This window comes from Gouania willdenowi, chromosome 24 (genome assembly GCF_900634775.1).
Source record: "Gouania willdenowi chromosome 24, fGouWil2.1, whole genome shotgun sequence".
In the NCBI taxonomy this organism is placed as follows: domain Eukaryota; kingdom Metazoa; phylum Chordata; class Actinopteri; order Blenniiformes; family Gobiesocidae; genus Gouania; species Gouania willdenowi.
Window position 1 is genome coordinate 18,215,172 of NC_041066.1, and position 20,786 is coordinate 18,235,957.

Below are 20,786 nucleotides of genomic sequence, written 5' to 3' on the forward strand. Positions count from 1 at the left end.
TATTTACGCACACAAACATAAATATAAGATGCAAGACTAATGTGCTTGACTGTTGTCGGTGTAAAAGGTTGTGGAATGCTCAACAAACTGATTTGAATGATTGTACAAATATTTGTCAATTTAAAAAAAGATGTATAAGGCAAAAAAAAAAAAAAAATCTGCTAATAAGTTTTACAAAGTCGACTCGGGGTGTGATTTGTACATTTTGATTTGTCATTTTTAGGTTATTAGAGAATAGTGAAAATTGTGTGGACTGACGAGGAAAGGTTGTTGGGGTCGTTAATTATGTATTTATTAAGTTAAGGGGCAGAAATATAAGATTTTTTTTCTTCTTACAGCTTCTTTCCAATGATAGGAATGTTTCGTTTTGACTTTGATATTATTATCCCCACAACACACACCCGCCACAAAGTGTGAGTAGGTTTGAGCTCCGTGCATCCGTTCGAGTTAAAGGGGACAGCTTTTCTCAGAAATCATTTAAGATACGACAACCGAATTCAGTATGTGGCTTCAGGGTATCAAGATCTTGATTGAGTTCGAAAATGAGAAGCGTGCAATAATTTTTTCCCAAGTTATTGCCTTTTTTCTGTTTTTTTACTCTGTTTGAGGCATCTTCGAAGGGGACAGGTTTTCTCAGAAACCATTTAAGATACGACAACCAAATTCAGTATGTGGCTTCAGGGTATCAATACCTTGATGGGGTTCGAAAATGAGAAGCGCGCAAATGTTTTTTTTCCGTAGTTATTGCCCTTGTGCCGTTAGTAATTTTATATTCTGATGTGATAATATTTTTTTATGTATACATCTAAGTTCTTAGATTTAGGACATTTAGGAAAAGGTTGTGAGTTATAATGACAACCAATCTGATTGGGAATGTTGATGACTGACTTCTTCTTTGATGTAATCTATGTTGGTTTGCATTTTCATGAAAGGAACAAATAAATAGAAAAATAACAATATAAATACATTGTAAATATAAAAAAGTAAAAGGTAGCCATAAGCATATAATAATGTGAAGGTGGTCATTATATGGTAGGTGATAAGCACATATCATCCCTCCTGTGCTGACGGAACTACTGTTACCCCTGAGACGGAGCCATGGGCTGTGGGGGGAGCAGGTCTGATGCTTTGGAGCCACGTTACCTGGAGAGCTGGACTAAAGTCAGAGTCAACATGGCTGACCAGCACGGACACCAACATCCCTCTGTCATCCATCCAGAACATCCCGTCAGAGAACTCAGAGGGTGGATTTGTCTCTGAGAAAACAATCAGCCCTGGTAAGATCAACAAATGTTCCAGAGGACCAACTTGGAGAAGTTCATTGATCGAGTTCATTATGCAGGAAGAATGTAAATTTGCATTGACCCACATGATGTATCGAAGGCTAGACTGAGATATAAATTACACATGGTGTCTAAACCTTTGCTCTGTGCTTCTATATATTCACGAGAAAGAGCTAATCCACCCCGTTCACAATTACTGTTTTCTTACTTGTTTTCCACATGGTATTGTTGCAACTGTTCCTTTGAAGTCAGTCGGCGGTGACTTAAAAAGCACCTCAATAAAAGCCACCACAATTGTCATGGCAACAGGTAGAGCTATTTGTGGATGCAGGCAAGTGTGTTTTGATGTCCTTGAAAAGACAAATTAAAATAGGTACAGAATGGGCAAAAATAATTCAGCCGCGGCTAAAAAAAAAAAAGAAAGAAAATTGTGGCATCATGTACTGTAAGTATACATGGCATTTTTACTGTCAAATTCTTAAAACAGTTTAAATTCAATTTTCAGAGACGTGATTGCCTAGATTAGAATAAAATAAAAATTGAAAATAAAAAGAGGATTAGATTTGAAGTGAACTGTAAATATGTTTAATAATTCCAGCAAGTTCATTTTTTCAGGAAGTTTACTTTGATCGCCTGGCGTGTCATGTTTCGACTGCTGAACTGCAGTCTTCCTCAGGGGCGTCTGCTGATTGCTTTGATGTGTTGATAAGTTAAATAACTTATTTAACTTTGATAAGTTCTGAACTGGGACAATGCAACAACTTATAAGGACACGTCAACGCGATCAGCAGACGCCTCTGAGGAAGACTGCTGTTCAGCAGCTGAAACAAAACAGGAGATCAAAGTAAACTTCCTGAAAAAAAAGTTGTCTGAATAAATGACACCTTTACATATGAAAATGTTTATTTTCTTAATGTTAGTAAATAATTTACTATATTAAGGTGATTATAAACTGTAAAGCAATTCATTTATAGATATGTTCATGTAATGATGGCTTTCCAAATGTTAAATGAGAATAAACGAGCTACATTTTTTTTTCATCAATGCTTTGTTTATAACTGAGACAGCCACTAGGGGGCACTGTGTCTAAGGTTATATTCTCATGCTGAAGCTCTGCTTTGTTAAAAGTTCCAGATTTCTTTGAAGACAGCCTCCCTCCCCCGGCTCAGGCCTACCTAAAGGTCTGCTCTGCTGTGTCTGAAGCCAGCCTGAACGATGTGAAGCCCAGCAGTCCACCAGCGATCCTGGCTTCTCCATCATCCGGCACCACAGTGCAGCGCAGAAGCGTTCTCCACACTGAGATTGTGAGTCTCCAGCTGATTTTCTCAGTCACAACAAATGATGTGTTTACAGATATCGTACAGCTCAGTGTTTTTTCAACCTTGGGGTCGCCAGAAATGTCTAGTAATTACTGATTAAAAATATATGTATTGCTAGTTTTTTTCACCTCAAGCTCAGATATGGGCAACAGGAAGCTCGGGGGCCACATACGGCCCACGGTCTAATTTTGTGTGACCCTCCCCCCAAAGTAAATGAACAAAATGATTGGAAGAAACACACACAAAAATATAAAGCACAAATAACAGATTCATTTACAAAATGACAACAAAAATACATGAAATGAATTGAAAAACATACAATTACAGAAAAATACACAAAAGGACAACACATTTACACAAAAAAAAACCTAAATGTGAACAGAAACACACTAAATTACACAAAAGTTGCACATGGTGACTAAAAAATAGACAAGAATGTATGAATTGAGAACAAGAATACACAAAATGATTAAAAGACATGCAAAATTAAGGCAACTACAAAAAAGTAACACAAAAATATCTCAAATGTGAACAGACATACACAAAATTAACCGAAAGTTGCACAAGACGACAAGAAATACACAAAATAACAGAAAACACACATGCACAAAATGATTTAAAGAAACATGTAAAATTAAGGAAAAAACACAAAAAAAAAAAAAAAAATAACACAGAAATATATCAAATGTGAACAGAAATACACAAAATTAACCGAAAGTTACACAAGACTACAAGAAATACACAAAATAACATGCAGAGAAATGTATGAATTGAGAACAAAAATACACAAAAAGATTTAAAGAAACTTAAAAGAAAATTAAAGAAAAAAAAAACAAAAAGACAACAAAAGTAACACAAAAATATATAAAATGTGAACAGAAATACACAAAATAACAGAGAAATTTATGAATTGAGAACAAAATACGCAAAATGCGTCAGACACATACAAAATTAATTACTAATTAAAAACATATATTCAAATTTTTTTAATTAATAAATTCTTATATTATTTTTAAAATTCAAAAATGACCATCTTAAACAACCCTATTCTATACTTTCACTTTCTCAAATATAAATCTAGTTCAAATAAAACACAGTATAAAAATATCTGCGCTCTTTGGGGTCACCAGAAATGTGTGATATTGAAATGGGGTCACGATCCAAAAAGGGTTGGGAACCAGTGGATTTGCTCTTACAATACTAATGTTTCCCCATTCTCGTCACATTTTCTGCTCCAATCAAACACATCCTCCATTCTGTCCCAAACAGACGAAATGGCAGGACAATCGTATGTCGACGAAGCAGGTGACCATCACGGTGACACAGAGCATCCACCAGGTGGACAAGAACGGTAAAGTGAAGAAGTCCCTGACCACCTATGAAGTGATGAAACCAGTGGAGACTCTGAAACCTGTGGCGTCACCAAACACCTGATAGCAGCACAGGTGGAAGAAGAAGAACCTGCAAGAACCTTTCATGGAAAATGGAAAACCCTTTACAGTTCAGAGGCAGAAGAACGAGAGGAGTGGGACTCAAACAGGGGTTTTCTCTTTGTATTGGGTTTTTATTGTTGGTTTCTTTTTTTTTACTGTACTTTGGCCTTGTAGCAGCACATAGCACCCAACAGTACTGACACTGTAACAGAGGAACCAACTCAACTCTGAGCTGCTATACTGTACACCTTTAATATGTGCATAAAGCTATAGTAACTATGTATTTTCAAAATGACAAATAAGTGGAATGTAGAAACATTTGTTATTAGTCACTGATACTGTTGCTTACTTAATGAAAGTTGACTCAGGTGAGTGAAAGTGAAAGTCATGTTTGCACTATTTCAGGTGAAGTAGGTAAAAACGAGTTGTTTTGATGTTGTTTAAACATTACAGTGTTGTTTTTTTTACATATTATTGTGTATTTTCTAGATAATTGGCCTTTTATATAAAAAAATTACATCTACAGTTACATCATTGAGGAAGTTTGACATCCGTGCCCTTTGACCTCAGCGTCAGCTTGGAACCAAAGGCGTGTGGATCTGTTTGAGATGGTCGTATCGCGTCTGTCCTGAGCGATATATCGGCTCCTCCCTATCCATCCACTTTTTCGCACAGAACTCTGGAAAGAAGAAGCTGATTTCTTTTTGCGCCGACTCGGCAGAATCTGCGGAAAATGAACATACATTTTTTTTAGTTTGCCCTAGAGTAAACTGTAAATATGTGCATGCTCTTTTAGTTTGGGCCATGTTTGAACTAGGGCTGGGCAATATATCAAGATTCAAGGTATATTTCTTTTTTGGCGATATAGAAAATTACGGTATTACCAAAAACAATATATTTTTACAGCGTATTTTGTACTAAAAGACTTGTATTAGTTTTGCATCAGCAGATTTAACACAGAATTGTCTTTCTATAACCCCCAATTTTCACTGGATGCGGATCCGCTGCGTTACGTCTGCGCTACGCCGCCGGAGCTGATCGGTTTCACTTTAGTCTATGCGTTAGTTTCCAGCGGCTCCGCTGCGCTGCGTATCTGCTCCGTCCCAGCTGCGACAGTCCGGAGCCCTCCGGCAGAGATACGGGACTTCTATTTCTGGCGGATGCGGGAGCACGACGCTACAACTCAGCACTGAGCAAACACAGTTGAACGGGAAGTTAAGCACATACTAAACATTAAAACATCCGGTTACTTTTCAAAATAAAACACTTCAGATCATATTTCATGACATTGTCTCTTCTCTGTTGGCTGTCGCTAAAAAATGTGGCTAGGACAACAACAACAAAAGGTCAACTTTATATTTTAATACATTTAAACATGTAACAAACAAAAGAAGCTGTGAAACTAAATAATGTAATATATACATATGTCTGAAAAGTGTTCATGTGCTTCCCTGTCACCCCTTTATCGCTATTTATTTATCTTTATTCATTTATGTTTACTCTCCTTTCTCTCTGTTTGTATTTATTGTCTAATTATATATGTCATTCAATCTATTTCCATGGCTCTATTATCCACATAAATGCCCGTCTGTATCTGTACTTGTTTGTGAATATTGCTGCACTTTATTATTGTATATGTCATTGCAATTCACTACTTAAAAAAAAAAAAAAAAGTTTGTAACACTTCCTTTAAAGCAGAACTAAGTAACTTTTTCACCTTAATAAATCCTTCTCGTAGTCCCTGTGAGGGTAATAGAAGTGTTTATGGGGTGATTGGGGGGTCTTTCATTCATTCTTTCATTTGAACAATTTTATTGTCGTATTGATGCTCTTTCCCTTCTTATTTATTGCAATGACTCTAAATTAGAGGAAAACCAGGTATCTGCGTCTTTAAAACAAATCCCATCGTTGTGCACCTTTGCGTTCTGCGTATACAGTAACAAATGATAGCTGATTGTGGTTTGCACGCCTTAGGTAAGACAATAAGGGTTAAAAACATGTTGGTAAATTTAGGGTTTGTGGTTATAAATCTTGTGTGACAAACTCGAGGCCCGGGGACCAAATCCGGCCTTTTAGAGCATCCAATGTGTTCCATAAGAGAAAGTAAAAAAAAAAAAGTGAATTACTGTGTAAATACATTACCAAATAATTCAGTTATAGATATCTCAGTGCCTTAAAATACACACATTTAATGAAACTCCACTATATTTGCTGCACTCAGTTTTCTTGTGTTTTTATTACGTTAATTTTTTTTTAATCGCAAATTGTGGAAAAAAGCTATCAATTTTTTCCTTTTTTTTTTTAATCCGGCAATTAATCAAATAATCACACAAAATTCCTTTAAATTACTCAAAATTTTATCACAAAATCAGATAATTTAGAGGTTAGCATTCTTCAGGGACTGATATCTGTCATGTATTGCTTGGATATTGTCGGTACCTGTACTTTACATACTGTATAGATCATTTACATGTGGAAGTGCAAATGAGGGCACATTTTTTGGCGCACTTAGATCAAACTGCTCCATATTTGGCCCCTGAGTAAAGTGAGTTTGACACCCCTGTTTGGTTTGTCATTCTGTACCTGAACCATGAGCTGTATTCCGTGTATCCGTCAGTCCAAACTGGGCCCTGACAGAGGTGGGGGACGTGTATCTGGCTCTGAACACTTTAGTGGGGCCCATCAGTTCCCTCCACTGCTGTATGGCATCCTCCCTCGCTAGGACGTACGCTCGCATGGGGCCACTGGGAAAAGAAGGTCATAAATCACAGTTAAATATTATCAGGCAGTCGTTGTCTGCATCAGACGCTGAGAAGCTAGCTGCGTTGACTGTGACCACGGTTGGGGTTTATTCTAATTGTAATTGTGTAATTGATTACAATTATGGCATAATTATGATTGTAATTTTAAAAATCTGTTGATATCTTGATCGTAGTTAAATTGTAATTGAGTTCAGATAATTGACTTTGTCATTGTAATTGCCATAAAGATTCTATTAAAATTGTCAATTAGAATTAAACGCAAACCTGGGGAACCATGTTACAGTTCTATGTACAGTTCTACACATATGTAGTTAACAATTTTTAAAATATGTTTCATATCAAGCTTTCCCACATTTTACCATTTAAAAAAACATGGAAATCTAGGTGTATACTGACACAAAAAAAGCTGACACCCACACCAAAAGTATTAAAACCTATATTTTAATTGATTAGGAAGCCTGACGAGGTAACCAATAGATAGGAAAGAAATAAGTTGATAGATATTTGTTTTTAACGTATTTTACAGCTGATTTAGGATGCGGTAGCATAAGAGATGCTCACAGAAAGCTAACACAAGAGGAAAGGTTCATTTTTATTAGGTTATTTATTTCAGGCTCAGCAATTGTGATTAACTGTAATTGCACTTTAGTAATTGAGAATGTAATTGTAACTGACTTTCTGAGGATACAAAAATAATTTTAATTTAATTGTAATTGGAATAAAAATGCTGGCAACTGTAATTGCAATTAAATTGCAATTGAACATGGGTAATTGGAAACATAACTGTAACTGAAAATGTAATTGACTCCAACCCTGACTGTGATGCACATCTGATTGTGAACATGGGAGCTTTTAATTAATTTAATCCAGTCGTTCCAGAACCCCCCCCAGGGAGAGGAACTGGGCCATATATACGCATTCCAGTCCACACAAACCTTAAGTATCAGTTCATCAAACATCCTGACAGTGTATTCTGTTTCACAAACGATCGAGTCGCTGCAGTGGGAGAGACGAAATGGCGACGTACGGTACTTAAAAACACATTTCCTGTGTCTCTGCGGGCTCGCAGCGTGAGGAACGATCGTGAGCAGACAACATGGTGATGTTCAGACTGCTGCTCTGAGGAGACGATGCAGTCTGGCTGTAATTGAAGCTCCTGCTGTGACGCGTCACTGATTTATCGGTGACTTGCTGAGCATGAAATAGTAGCTTTTTTGTGTCAGCGCGGTGGGTTATGTTATGTTAAGTAGTAGTCATGCAGCACAACGTTCAGATCACACACATCATCCAGCCAGGGTTGGGGTCAATTACATTTTTCAGTTACAATTATGTCTTCAATTACCCATGTTTAATTACAGTTCAATTCTAATTACAGTGACCAGCATTTTATTTCTAATTACAATTAAATTACAGTCATTTTTATCCTCAAAGTCAATTACAAATATGTTCTCAATTACTGAAGTTCAATTACAATTAATCACAATTACTCAGCCTGAAATAAATAACCTAACAAAAGTCACCTTCCTCTTGTGTAAGCTTTCTGTTAGCATCTCTTATGATAACGGGCAGGGCCGGCCTTCCCGACAGGCAACACAGGCGGCCGCCAAATTGCACCCCGCAAATTTTTTATTTTTATTTTATATATTAATTTAAAAAGGTATAATAAACATGGAACACACCCTTTACAATCACTGAACATGTTTTCTCTTAATTGAATATTAATATTAAAAATCTGTAACTATACCTTCTAATCTTCTGCCCATATTTATATTTATTTTTAATTTAATTCTTGTTCTAAATCATTTTATTGTATTGTTTGCACATTGTGGTGTTTGGTTTTAAGATGTGTGTTACTGACTAGTAAAACCAAACAGGAAAGTAGAAATGTCCTTGTACTGAAACTTTTACATCTTATTTTAACTTTTGATTGCACTTTTGCATTGCTTTTAGATTTTGCACCATTTTTGTTATTGTTCCCTCGAGACATTGAATTGCCAGTGTTGTATTGTATTATAGTGTATTATTCAAAAATTTTAAAATAGGTTGTAGTTTTTTTTCCAATGGTTTGTTGTGTCACAGAATTGCATTGTTTTGTCTTGATATTTAAAGTAAATAGTGTATTAAGTAATTTCGCCTTGGGCACCAAAAAGGCTAGAGGCGGCCCCTGATAACAGATAAATCACGAAATTCACGATACGATTCTCTCACGATTTATTTTACAAAATGGGAATGTAGACAAATTTTCCTTTATTTTTGGGGGGGGAAAAAACTAGAAAATACTGTACTATTTTCATTTTATATTTCACTGTCAAAAGAATCCCTTGATAAACTATTCAAAACAATGCAATTAAACCAAAAATAAATCTTGAATTAAATAAATAAAGGAATAATACAAATGAAGAAGAAGCCTATTAATTTAATTTCTGGGTCTATAGTAAACAATGCAAAACTACATAATAGTTCCTTTTCTTTTTAAAAGTGCAACTAAAAATGTATTTTGTGCCTTAACAATTGGACTTTAAAAAAAAAAAACAGTCTGCATTGTATTTACGTCAGATATTTGTTTGAACCAGCAGAGGGCGCTGGTAACCCAGTGGTCAGTTGGCATGCAGATATCCTTGCAGTGAAGAAGATATGCTACGCGCTAGCAGAGAGAGCTAATAGAAAAACGTGACTTTTACAGATATTCATGTAATATTACAGATAGGAATCATTTATGAACATGTTTAAGAGTAGAAGGCGGCCAGAAAGAAAGTAGTAGCAGATTCCGCCCGCTGCCTACACTTTTAGACGAGAAGGATATATAGCACTGCTGTTTAAAAAATGTACTGCGATTCAATTTTCAGAGCATCGATGTGAACCGTGATACCTATGAATCGATTTTTAACTGCCTTACGATTAATCGTTACATCCCTAATTATTATTATTGACCCCAACACTGCATCCAGCACAGTAACCATGTCAGCATGTGGCCTTACCTGGACATGAATTCAACAAGTCGCTGATAGAAGAATCGCCCTGAGAATCAAAACCAATACATTTTAACCCTGAGGAGCATTATTGTTTTTCTTTTCTTCTTGCTATTGATCATTTCAGTTCATTAAAATCTTAAATCATCATAGCATGAGCATTAATGCACATTTACCTGCATGCTCAGCGTAAAAGCGCTCACTGTCCGCTCTTCGCCACACCAAATCCTTGCATCGGACAATAAGGAAGTTGTTCTCCAGAATTTTTTGGTGAAGAGCCTAAAAAAAACCAAAATCAATCGTCCATGTATTTAATATCTTCCTTTATTCAGTCAAATACAGCAGCATTAAAAAAGTCAGGTAGTGGAGAGTCAGTGCATGTTAAAAATTCACAACAACAAAAAATTGGTTTACTCTTGGGCCAAATATGGAGCAATTTGTGGGCCAAGGATTCTAGGCAAGAAAACAAGCATTTTCATCATTAAAGTGCCCTAGTTTGCACTTCCACGTACTGTATATAAATGATGTATAAAGTATGTAAGGCACCATCCATCCCCAACGAATAGGTGACAGATATCAGCCACCGCAGGATCTACACTTAAATTTCAATGAGTTTGTGTATTTAGAGGGATTAAAATATCTACAAGTGAATTATTTGGTGATTTACACAATGACTTGTTTCCTTTCTCCTGCGGGCCACATTGGATGCTCCAAAGGGCCGCATTAGGTCCCCTGGGTCTTGAGTTTGACACGTGCAATAGAGGAAACAAAAATGAAAATTGGAGTGTGACAAGCTTTACAGCTATCAGACTTTAATAAGCATGTAACTGGACATTAAACACATTTCACACATGTGCATATCGATTAATTTTTGCTTTATTTGTGTTTATTTTTGCTCTTCTTAACCGTCTTTTCTATAGCTTTTTCTCTATCTCTATGTTTTCTCTCTCATGTTGCTGCACAAATTGACAAAAATGTTCCTAAATGAATGGTTCCTCATTTAAGGTTATGACCATTTTGTCTTTTAACACAATTAATGACTAAATATAGTGTTTATTTGATACTTTCTCCATACCACTGAGCCCAAGATGTCAGATTACACCAAAAAAAAAAAAACTTTATGACTAAGTTTATTAGTTTAATACTTTGCAAGCAAAGCAGCTTTGAACATCAATGCATTAAAGCAGTGGTTCCCAACCTTTTTCAGGTCGTGACTCCTTTTTTATATTTCAAATTTCTGGCAACCCCAGAGACGTTCTTTTAAATTCTTTTTTTTTTTTTTTTTTAATCACATCTTAGTTATTAATAGTGCACAAAGTGACGAGATGTGCCAGCTCAGATATTTCTTTTACTGCATTTTATTTGAACTATAATTGTATTTGAGAAAGTGAATTTATAGAATACTTTTGTTTGAGCCTGTGTGGTAAAGAACAATAATTAAACAATATTGATGATTTAATAATAATAATTAAAAAAAACATAAATATATAGTTTAATCAGTATATTTTGTGTCAATTACTAGCCATTTCAGGCGACCCCACATGAGGCCACGACCCCAAGGTTGTAAAACCAAAAACTGCATTAAAGAACCTTTACCTGCACCATGAGGGGATGAGCAACAGCATCGGGTTTAATGACCGCCAGGGTGAGCTGCAGCACTTTGGACAGACGGAGGGACGTCAGTATCATTATGGTCTGTAGGGAACACGTGACACAACAGAGAATCAACCAGAGACTGCGGTGGGAAATCAAATCATTAACCAATGACAAATATACAATATATCTAATAGTAGGTGAAGAAAGTTTTTAATTTTCTGCAACATACCTTTATCGTTAGTTTGTGACACAAAGTGCGGGTTTAGAGTGAGAAGCAGCTCATAATCCTGACCTCTGTTACTGGGGATAAAAACCCATAAACACACCGGATTGGTTCAGTCCGACATGGCAACAAAACACATCCACTTCCCGAATAACAGGAACCTCCGTAAAGTAGATACAATATTTAATAATAAAAAAACGGACATATAGTTCTTTTTAAATGTATTAAAAACATACATTTAAAAAGAGAATAATAAAATACGAAGCAAAGGGGGCGTTCCCCGTCCTCCATTGAGTCCGTCGGTAATTACAGTCCCGGGAAACTCGAACTGCAGACTGTGTTCCTCCTGCCCGAACTATTTATTTATATTTTATTTATTTATTTATTTATTTATTTATTTATTTATTTATTTATTATTATTATTATTATTATTATTATTATTATTATTATTATTATTATTATTATTATTATATACCTACAATCAGGTTTAGAAATGGCCCAGGATCCTTAAAATAAATGAACAGTACAACTAAATAACGAAGGTCTCAGACAAATAGTTTTCTTTGGCCAGACAATAGGATGTGTGCTGTTGTAACCACAGTATCAAAAACAAGTAAACCTTTTATAAATACAGATTTGATATTTTTCTTGTTGGGAGGTGTCACTTGCAAGGCAAGGTGAATTAATGTGTATAGCATTTTTTTCACACAAAATGAAACTCATTGTGCTTTAAATGACTAACAATGCAACATTTAGACAGAGATTATAAAATCAAATCAAACAACGCAAGATTGGAAAACGTCAAAACAATGTGTAAAATAAAAATATATTGATGAAACATTTTTCAAACCGAGTTTTAAAACGCAGTTAAAAGTCTCAGTCATAAGCAGTGTTGGGTAAGTTATGCTAAACTTGTAATATATTTATATTACTAGTTACTGGTGTAAAAAATGTAATATATTGATATTACAGTATTACTGTTTTTACTGGTCATACGCAGTGTTGCGTTATGCAGCTGAAAGTCCAGGGAAAGAAACATGAAGTATATGTTTAAACATGAAACACATTAATCACATTGTGTGTGTGTGTGTGTGTGTGTGTGTGTGTGTGTGTGTGTGTGTTGCGTTACTGTATAGGTTTGACATTCAGGGACACAGAATAGGGGGGACGGTTTGGGGGGGGGGCTGGAATGGATAACCCACATAGGTTCTCTGCCACCTGCCCATGTCACATGACTCATGCTAACACAACAGCTGTTACCTCCCATGAGAGGACTGGACAGAATGGGTGAGGTGTTGGGGTTAAACAGGACACTGTACTCAGATATGAGACTTAAATAATGGTTACTATTCATTTTAATATGGCAGCAGTAACAAGTGGCACAGTGGGTGACCCCGGTTACCTACTGTAGGGATTCTGAAAAAAACACGAACCCACAGAGGGATAGACATACAGTAAACACAAAAAAGAAAGAAGGCCCAACAATTAAAACATTTTTGTCTATTAATCTTTGACAAGTGTTAAATAAATTGTATCTTTACCTTTCTTTCATTTCATGTCAAAGTCGCATGCATTGTCTCCAACGATTTTAACAAACGTCTGTCATATCATTGCAATGAAAATGTTTTAAAAAATTCAGCACTTGGTTGAGAAACAGTGTTAATGTGGCCTCCACATTCTGTAATGCCGCTGCTAATGTTGCTGTTGTGTTTAAAACGGTATTGATTTGCCATTGTTCATATTTACATTATAATGTATTCCGAATATTACAATTAAAACAAAATACATGATCCAAAAATGTGTTAGTAGTATTGGTTTAAAAGCTACAGAATATGTAGTGTATATCAACAAGTTTAACAAATGTCTGGATATATTTACATTTCAATAAATAGAATTTCGTGCATTATAAGAAAAAGTTGGAAAAATGCTAAATAATATTGACAACAATAACAGAAGAAGACCAAAAAATAATGTGTCAAATTTACTTTCATCTCCTGATATGTTTCAACTGTCAACTGCCAGTCTTCCTCAGAGGCAATATTACTGCACAATACTGCGTGTACCAGTCATTATGTGATATGAATATCAAATCCAAAGTGTTTTTATTGTTTATGGTGTTTCATTAAACAAGAATAAAACCATTTATTACCATTTTTGACAGTCTACACACCAGCAATGGTTTTTATTATACGTTAGTGTGATGTTATGTGTCAGATTGGGACAATTTATTCAGATTCAAAGGGATACATGACACGATTGAACCAAAGTGGGTGTTTATTCCAACAAAAGTCTGTGTACACAAATCAACGATAGACTTATGACTTATGAAAATGTCTCTTTTTTTTACTAGCACAGTGGAGTTAGACTAAACAAATGAAGGCTAACCTATGAAGCATCCTCAGCTGGTGGACTGGTTTAAGCCCTGATCACTGCAGACCACCATCTCTGTTTTATCTCTGTGCCTCTGCTGCTGACTGCTGCTGGCTGTGCTGCAGTTGTCATTCCCTTATGGTGGCAGCTGACTGACTCACGACCCCCACGGGCACGCGGGTGTCCAGTGGCTGCTGCTGCACTCTTTAAACGGGAGACGCACCAAAAGGGCCCAATGAATGGAAAAAAGGAAAAAGCCTGAAGTTTCTGACAAAAACCAACATCTTTATCACATATGCAGGTTTTCGCCACAACAATTACAATGATATTGATGTATAGATGAACAAAAAGTGTTGTGAAGTCCTGTATTGGAGCAAATTTCTTGAGATCAGTGTTTCTCGAATGGGGGTACGTGTACCCCGAGGGGTACGTAATGGCACAGCAGGGGGTACTTGGGAGAAAAAGAGAGAGAAAATGATCAAATTAGGTGTCAGTCTTAATCCCAACCCAAGCGTAACATGACCGGAAATGATAAAAACTATAGAAATACTGTAAATCTATTCAGGAGCCACAAAATCAATGTTTTTCAACATAGGGGTCAGGACCTCATGTAGGGTCGTCTGGAGTTTAAATGGGGTCACCTGAAATTTAAAAAAAATTTCAATCGATTTTTGAAAATTTAAAATGATTAACCTTTTTTTTTTTTTTTTTTTTTTTTAATTAAAACAGAATTTAAAACAACTATTTCTATACTTTTACTTTGTGAAATATAAATCTAGTTCAACTAAAATGCAGTAAAAAAAAAAAAAAAAAAAAAAAATCCAAGCTCAAACATGATCAAAAACTGATTCTAGAAGACTGAAAACTCATCTTTTAAAAAAGCCTTCTACTAATTTCTCTTTTGGATGTTTTTTTGTTTGTATTTTTGATCATTTCTTTATTCTTTTAAACTCTGTAGCACTTTGAGATTTTCAAATGGGAAGTGCTCTACAAATAAAATGTATTATTATTATTCGAAAAAATATATCTTGGGGTCGGCATTCATTCTTGATATTAAAATGGGGACAAGAACTAAAAAAATTGAGAACCACTGACCTAAATACTGTTTCTTTCCACTTATTTATGAAATGAGACTCTTCAAAATGTGTGTTATCACTCTTTCATTCCATCATTATGCTTTATAGTTGTTTTTAAATTGTTTTCTCAGCAAAATGTTGTAGTCAGACATTGGGGTACTTGGATTCAGAAAAAAGAGAAAGGGGGGACTTGAACCAAAAAAGTTTGAGAGCCACTTTGGATTTCTCCTTAAACCTTTTTGTAAAATAAGTTTTTCCATTGCAGATAACTTGTCACCAAAAATACCATATGAGACATACATTAACACATATTGTTGCTTTTTTTTCTTCCTTAATGTTTTTTTTTTTTTTTTTTTTTTTTCTCAAATACAATTTTTTTTAATATACTGGGGTGGGTTTAAATAAGTTTTACTTCATCCCACTCTGTTTTGGGTATTTATGTTTTATTTTTTGCATCTTGTTTCGAGAGCCATTTACAGACTTGATTGCATAGAATGTATTTCCTTTTTCCGTACAACCTTTTGTGTGTTCCTGTTATTGCCTCGCTCGAAATAAATGGCTAAATACAAAAATGACTAACAAATACGAAAAAAGTAACTGGAAAATTTCAAAACATTAACAAAATGACACAATGTATTTAAAAACAAACAGAAAACACACAACAAAAATTATACAACAATGACAGAAAAACAGACAAAATGCCAACTAAAAAAATAAACATTTGGACCATATTCAGACTCATTTTAATGGCTTTGCTTGCTAAAAAAAAAAAAAAAAAAATTAAAAAAAAAACGTAATTATCATCAATAGGGTCGGAACAGGTCAAGTTGGCTACTACAAGCCGAACAATCCAACATTTGGGAATTCTGCTTCACAATGACCGGAAAAGCATATCAAAGAATTATTCTGCATATAAAACACAGCACGTGGAACTCAATCGCTACAATTAAAAGTGTAAAATATACCAAACTGAATATTGATATATGAACTTGTATTGTATGGAGGTAGATTTGTGTCTTTATTAGTCAATCAAAAAAAAAAAACTTTTCAATTTAAAAAAAAAAAAATCACTTCAAACAAAATGTTTAATGTTCAAATGCAAAAAAAAAAAAAAAATTAAATCAAAAAATTAAACCAAAAAAAAAAATATTTTCAATCAAAGAAAAAAAGTGTTCAAATGCAATTTGAACACTTTTTTTCTTTGATTGAAAATATTTTTTTTTTGGTTTAATTTTGTTTTTTTTTATTGAATAGCAAAGACACAAATCTAGCTCCATTGTATTGCACTGTATCAGACTCTCCTTACTATCCGTAATAATCACCCTGTGCCTCAGATCTTCAGCCCTAAACCTCATGAACTGAAAACATCCTACCAAATCCCTTTTCCCCTCTCTGCGAAATCACGTGCGCGCGTTCCCTTTACCTCTCCATCACCTGTTCTGTCTTTTAGCGTAAATGCTGGTGACTTCTGACCTTTCTTCTCCATTGTCACGCCACACGGGATGTGGCTCTGTTCAACAGCTGTGTCAACCTCAGCCCTGGCAACTGGTGTGCCCAGAGAAGGACAGAGCGGCATTAATGTCAGACCACATTATTAGTCAGCAGCGTGATCCTGTCTCAGCTTAGTCAGGATTAAACTATCACTCTCACCACTGCAAGTTTATTACATTTCTATTGTTTTTTCTGACTGTGGAATAGAAAAGGTTAAGTTTTAACAGTTTCTGTATGTGTTTCTGCATTTTTAATGCTTAATTCTATCGGATTTCCAAAAATCCAGCCCTTCTGGGAGAAGAGGGGTTAATCCGTGAAGTTGTGCTATCCTGAGCTTGAGCAGATCCTGCTCTTACTGACAGCTGCTTGGTTATTCATACCAGCAGAGTTCTGCTTGTCTGACGTCCACTAGTGGAGGAGCCCCTTTTGGTTCACTCAGTCTAACTCATTGTTACCTGTTGTCCAGAGAGGGGAAAAAATATGAACTCGTGCACGACAGGAAACTGTGCACTGACCTCCCTGCTGCATTGGGACGTTGGCATCAGGAGAGGAGGGTATGACAGAGGGGGAATAGAGCGATTAGCAAACGGAGGGCCCCCTGCTTTGCTGCTAGTGTACACAGGTTAAAAATAAATTTAGTTGGCCCAATTTTCAAATGACACAAGCTCAGGAACAGCATGTTTGAACGGTGTTTCACTCACTTTGCCCTAGTTGTTCATAATCACAAACTTTTAATGGGTTTGTTTTCACAGCCTTTGAAGCAATTATCTAAAATCCTAAAGAACCAATGGTTTATAAAACAAGGTTAACTGCTGATTGGGGTGGAATAATGACGATGTGTATATGTAACCATGATCAGCCTTCCTGCTTTGGTAGAACAATAGGATTACGTAATAATTCTAGCAGATTATTTTTGAATAATATCTGGTTTAATTAGTAAAAAACCATAACATATTATTCAAAAAGAAGACAAAAAGAACCTACTGGAATTATTAAATGGATGTCAAAGAAACATCGAAGTGATCAGCAGACGCCTCTGAAGAAGACTGGCAGTTGACAGTCGACAAATATAGGAGATCAAAGTCACTTCCTTGAAAAAAGTTCTCTGAATAAATGAAACCTTAACATGTAATTCAAATAATCTTGCTGAAATTCTTACGCGGAAGTCAAGGAAACATCAAAGCAATCAGCAGAAGCCTCTGAAGAAGATTGGCAGTTCACAATCGAAACATGTCATGAGATTAAAGTAAACTTCTTGAAAAAAGGTTGTCTGAATAAATTAAACCTTAACATATTATTAAAAAAGAACTTGCTTGAAATATTACGTGGAAGTCAAGAACACATCAAAGCGATCAGCAGACGCCTCTGAAGAAGGCTGGCACTTGACTTTCAAAACATGTTGGGAGATCAGTGTAAATTTCCTGAAAAAAAGCTGTCTGAATAAACAAAACCTTAACATACTATTTAAAGAAATAAGAACTTGCTGTATTTAATATGTGGACGTCAAGGATGCATCAAAGCGATATGCAGATGCCTCCGAAGAAGGCTGGCACTTGACAGTCAAAACGTGTCATGAGATCAAAGTAAACTTCCTGAAAAAAGTTTGTCTGAATAAATGAAACCTTAACATATTATTCAAAAAGAACTTCCTGGAATTATTACACGGAGGTCAAGGACACATCAAAGCGATCAGCAGAGGCCTCTAAAGAAGACTGGCAGTTGACAGTGGAAACATGTCGGGAGATCAGCGTAAATTTCAGAAAGAGTTGTCTGAACAAATGAAACCTTAACATACTATTTTTTTTTTTTTAAATAACTTCCTGTATTTAATATGTGGAAGTCAAGGACGCATCAAAGCGATCTGCAGTCGCCTCCGAAGAAGGCTGGCACTTGACAGTCGAAACGTGTCATGAGATCAATGTTAACTTCCTGGAAAAAAGTTTGTCTGAATAAATAAAACCTTAACATATTATTCAAAAAGAACTTGCTGGAATTATGATGCGGAAGTCAAGGACACAAAGAAGACTGGCAGTTAACAGTCGATACATGTCAGGAGATCAAAGCAAAAAGAAGTTGTCTGAATAAATGAAACCTTAACATATCAGTAGGATTACGATTTGTGTCGTTACCATTGTGTTCAGCGCACACGATTAGAATTCGCACAACAACAAACTCCATCAGATCATCCCAGCACCCAGATATAACTCACAGAGCCTATTGGTGCATACTTGACATTAGTGGAAATGTTGCATTTGTGATATACCCTGGCTCATGTCCATGGGAAATAATGAACAACTGTCGAATTTAGACAACATCCTGTGGTACAGAAAATAAAACCAAAAAAAAAAAAAAAAAAACGGGAGCTACAAAGATGAACCGAGGTTGCTATTTGTGGACGGTGAGTGCCTCAAAAATAGCGAGAGCGTTTGGTTTCAATATAAGCCCCCATCTATGAGCTCAAGCTTTCTGTGAATGAGGCCTGGGTGCCTATCACACCCAACCCTGGAGCTGATTTTAGAACACAGGTGTTGACCTTAGCGGAGCAGCTTGTGCTTGCAGCAGAGGAAAATGAACCCCTGAGCTGCCTCTACACTACCACTGACCACTTGTATATGGTCAAAAGATGCTTTACGACACACTGTCTTTAAGAAGAAAAGTGGCTGTGAAAGACTACTTCTCTTTTCTTTACGAATGATTTTATTTTGAAATATAAAATTGGAGTTTTTTATCTTCATTTGGGTTTTCTTTGGATTGTTCTCTTCCTTGTATATCTTGTTACATTCAGTGAGTCGTAATGGCTGGATGGTCACCTTGTAACTGCTGAAGAATTTATTGCTTGTTTTTTATTGTGCCAGCAGTACACTCATTTAACTTTTTCAGAGTCTCACATTACACCGGCTGAAAGAAGTTGACTGAAAATATTCATTAGATTTGATTGACTTTACAAAATATTTATTATTGACTGTTATTAAAAAGTTAAAAATGGTCAAAAAGGCAGTGTAAGTTATTTAGAACTCTTAACATCCCACTGAATCTTTAACCCATGATGATATTTTTTTTAACACATATTGCATCTTGTTGTTTCTCTGGGGTCAATTTGACCCCGCGCTGTTTAAGCTGTGTAAAACTTGTCTGTGTGACCCATGTGTGACCTTACGTCCACATTGACCTGATGGTGGCGCTGCAGCAAAGGTCATATCATCACCACAAACAATAAGGTTCATACTCTTCTGGTCATTAATGACGTCAGTAAATTTGAGAAGATTTGGATGAAAACTATTCGAGATAAATTAATTTAAATGTAAAAGTTTGGCCTGATGGTGGCGCTAGAGCCGTGTTTCTCAAATGGGGGTACGCGTACCCCTAGGGGCACTACAGGGGGTACCTGAGAGAGAGAGAGAAAGAGTGGAAGATTAACAAATAAAGTGACCAGAAGTGATAAAAACTATATAAATAAATCTATTCAGGTGCCATTAAATCAGTGTTTTTTTCAACCTTGGGGTCTGGACCCCATGTGGGGTCGCCTGGAGTTTAAATGTAGTCGCCTGATATTTCGGAAAAATTAATACAGATTTTTATTATTCTTTTTTGTAGTTAAAAGACAATTTCATATTTCGAGACTTTCACTTCGAAAATATAAATCTAGTTAAACTAAAATGCAGTAAAAAAAATTTTTTTTTAAATATCTGAGCTCAAACATGATCCAAAATCAAAAGAAAAAATGAGACTCTTGTGTGTTGTCACTCGTTTATTCCATCATTATGCTCTATAGTTGTTTTTAAATAGTTTTCTTTCCAAAATGTTGTAGTGGGACAAAAGGGGGGTACTTGGATTCAGAAATAAGAGAAAGGGGTACTTGAGCCAAAAAAGTTTGAGAGCCACTGATGTAGAGAATTGGTCATGCTTTCATTATCAAGGAATACTTTATATATTCAGTAAATAAACAAATTGTCTGGTGCAAAAACTTGGTCAACAATTTTCTGACAATCATTTCAAATATGAACCTGGGGTCAGAATGACTCCTAGGGTAAAATGTGTTTGTAATAACTGAGGATAATAGGAGGGTTAAAGTTAATAAAACTTAGTGGTAACACAACCTTTGTTTCAGCTGTGACTCACTGGTTGTCGTAACTGCTGTTCTGACCATTCCATCCCCCAAACGCCCCAAACCTGGCATAGCACACCCATCGCCCAGTTGCCTGAATCCCAGTGTTCCTCTTTTTCTCCCTTTTACTTTTTCCTCCTAAAAGAAGCCATTGACAGT

General features: G+C 35.8%; 2 protein-coding genes across 7 annotated transcripts; one reads left to right on the plus strand and one right to left on the minus strand.

Moving 5' to 3' along the window:
* Positions 1–1,098: 1,098 nt before the first annotated feature.
* baalcb (BAALC binder of MAP3K1 and KLF4 b) lies at positions 1,099–4,045 on the plus strand. The gene is given in 4 exon segments (XM_028440067.1): positions 1,099–1,160; positions 1,162–1,277; positions 2,412–2,587; positions 3,872–4,045. Coding segments are annotated over 4 exon segments (519 nt in total). The 3' UTR covers positions 4,037–4,045.
* Positions 4,046–4,145: 100 nt separating this feature from the next.
* On the minus strand, positions 4,146–20,783 carry nme6 (NME/NM23 nucleoside diphosphate kinase 6). 6 transcript variants are annotated; one of them, XM_028439963.1, is made up of 6 exons: positions 20,642–20,783; positions 11,363–11,461; positions 9,943–10,045; positions 9,776–9,815; positions 6,619–6,779; positions 4,146–4,759 (listed from the first exon to the last, which is right to left on the minus strand). In XM_028439963.1, exons 1-6 carry the CDS (start codon positions 20,708–20,710, stop codon positions 4,608–4,610), a joined length of 624 nt encoding a protein of 207 aa, XP_028295764.1. In that variant the 5' UTR covers positions 20,711–20,783; the 3' UTR covers positions 4,146–4,607. The 6 variants fall into 6 exon arrangements, with proteins under 6 accessions (XP_028295764.1, XP_028295769.1, XP_028295766.1 ...); XM_028439968.1 differs by having other exon boundaries at positions 20,620–20,732; XM_028439965.1 differs by lacking the exon at positions 20,642–20,783 and adding an exon at positions 17,038–17,079.
* Between the last annotated feature and the right edge of the window lie 3 nt (positions 20,784–20,786).

Coding starts and splice junctions, on each gene's coding strand:
- nme6 (XM_028439963.1), bottom strand. CDS start 20,710: ATGGGTGTGCTATGCCAGGTTTGGGGCGTTTGGGGGATGGAATGGTCA. Junction 11,462..20,641: donor AACAGCAGTTACGACAACCA/GTGAGTCACAGC, acceptor TGTTCCCTACAG/ACCATAATGATACTGACGTC. Junction 6,780..9,775: donor CTTGTTGAATTCATGTCCAG/GTAAGGCCACAT, acceptor TTCTTTTCCCAG/TGGCCCCATGCGAGCGTACG.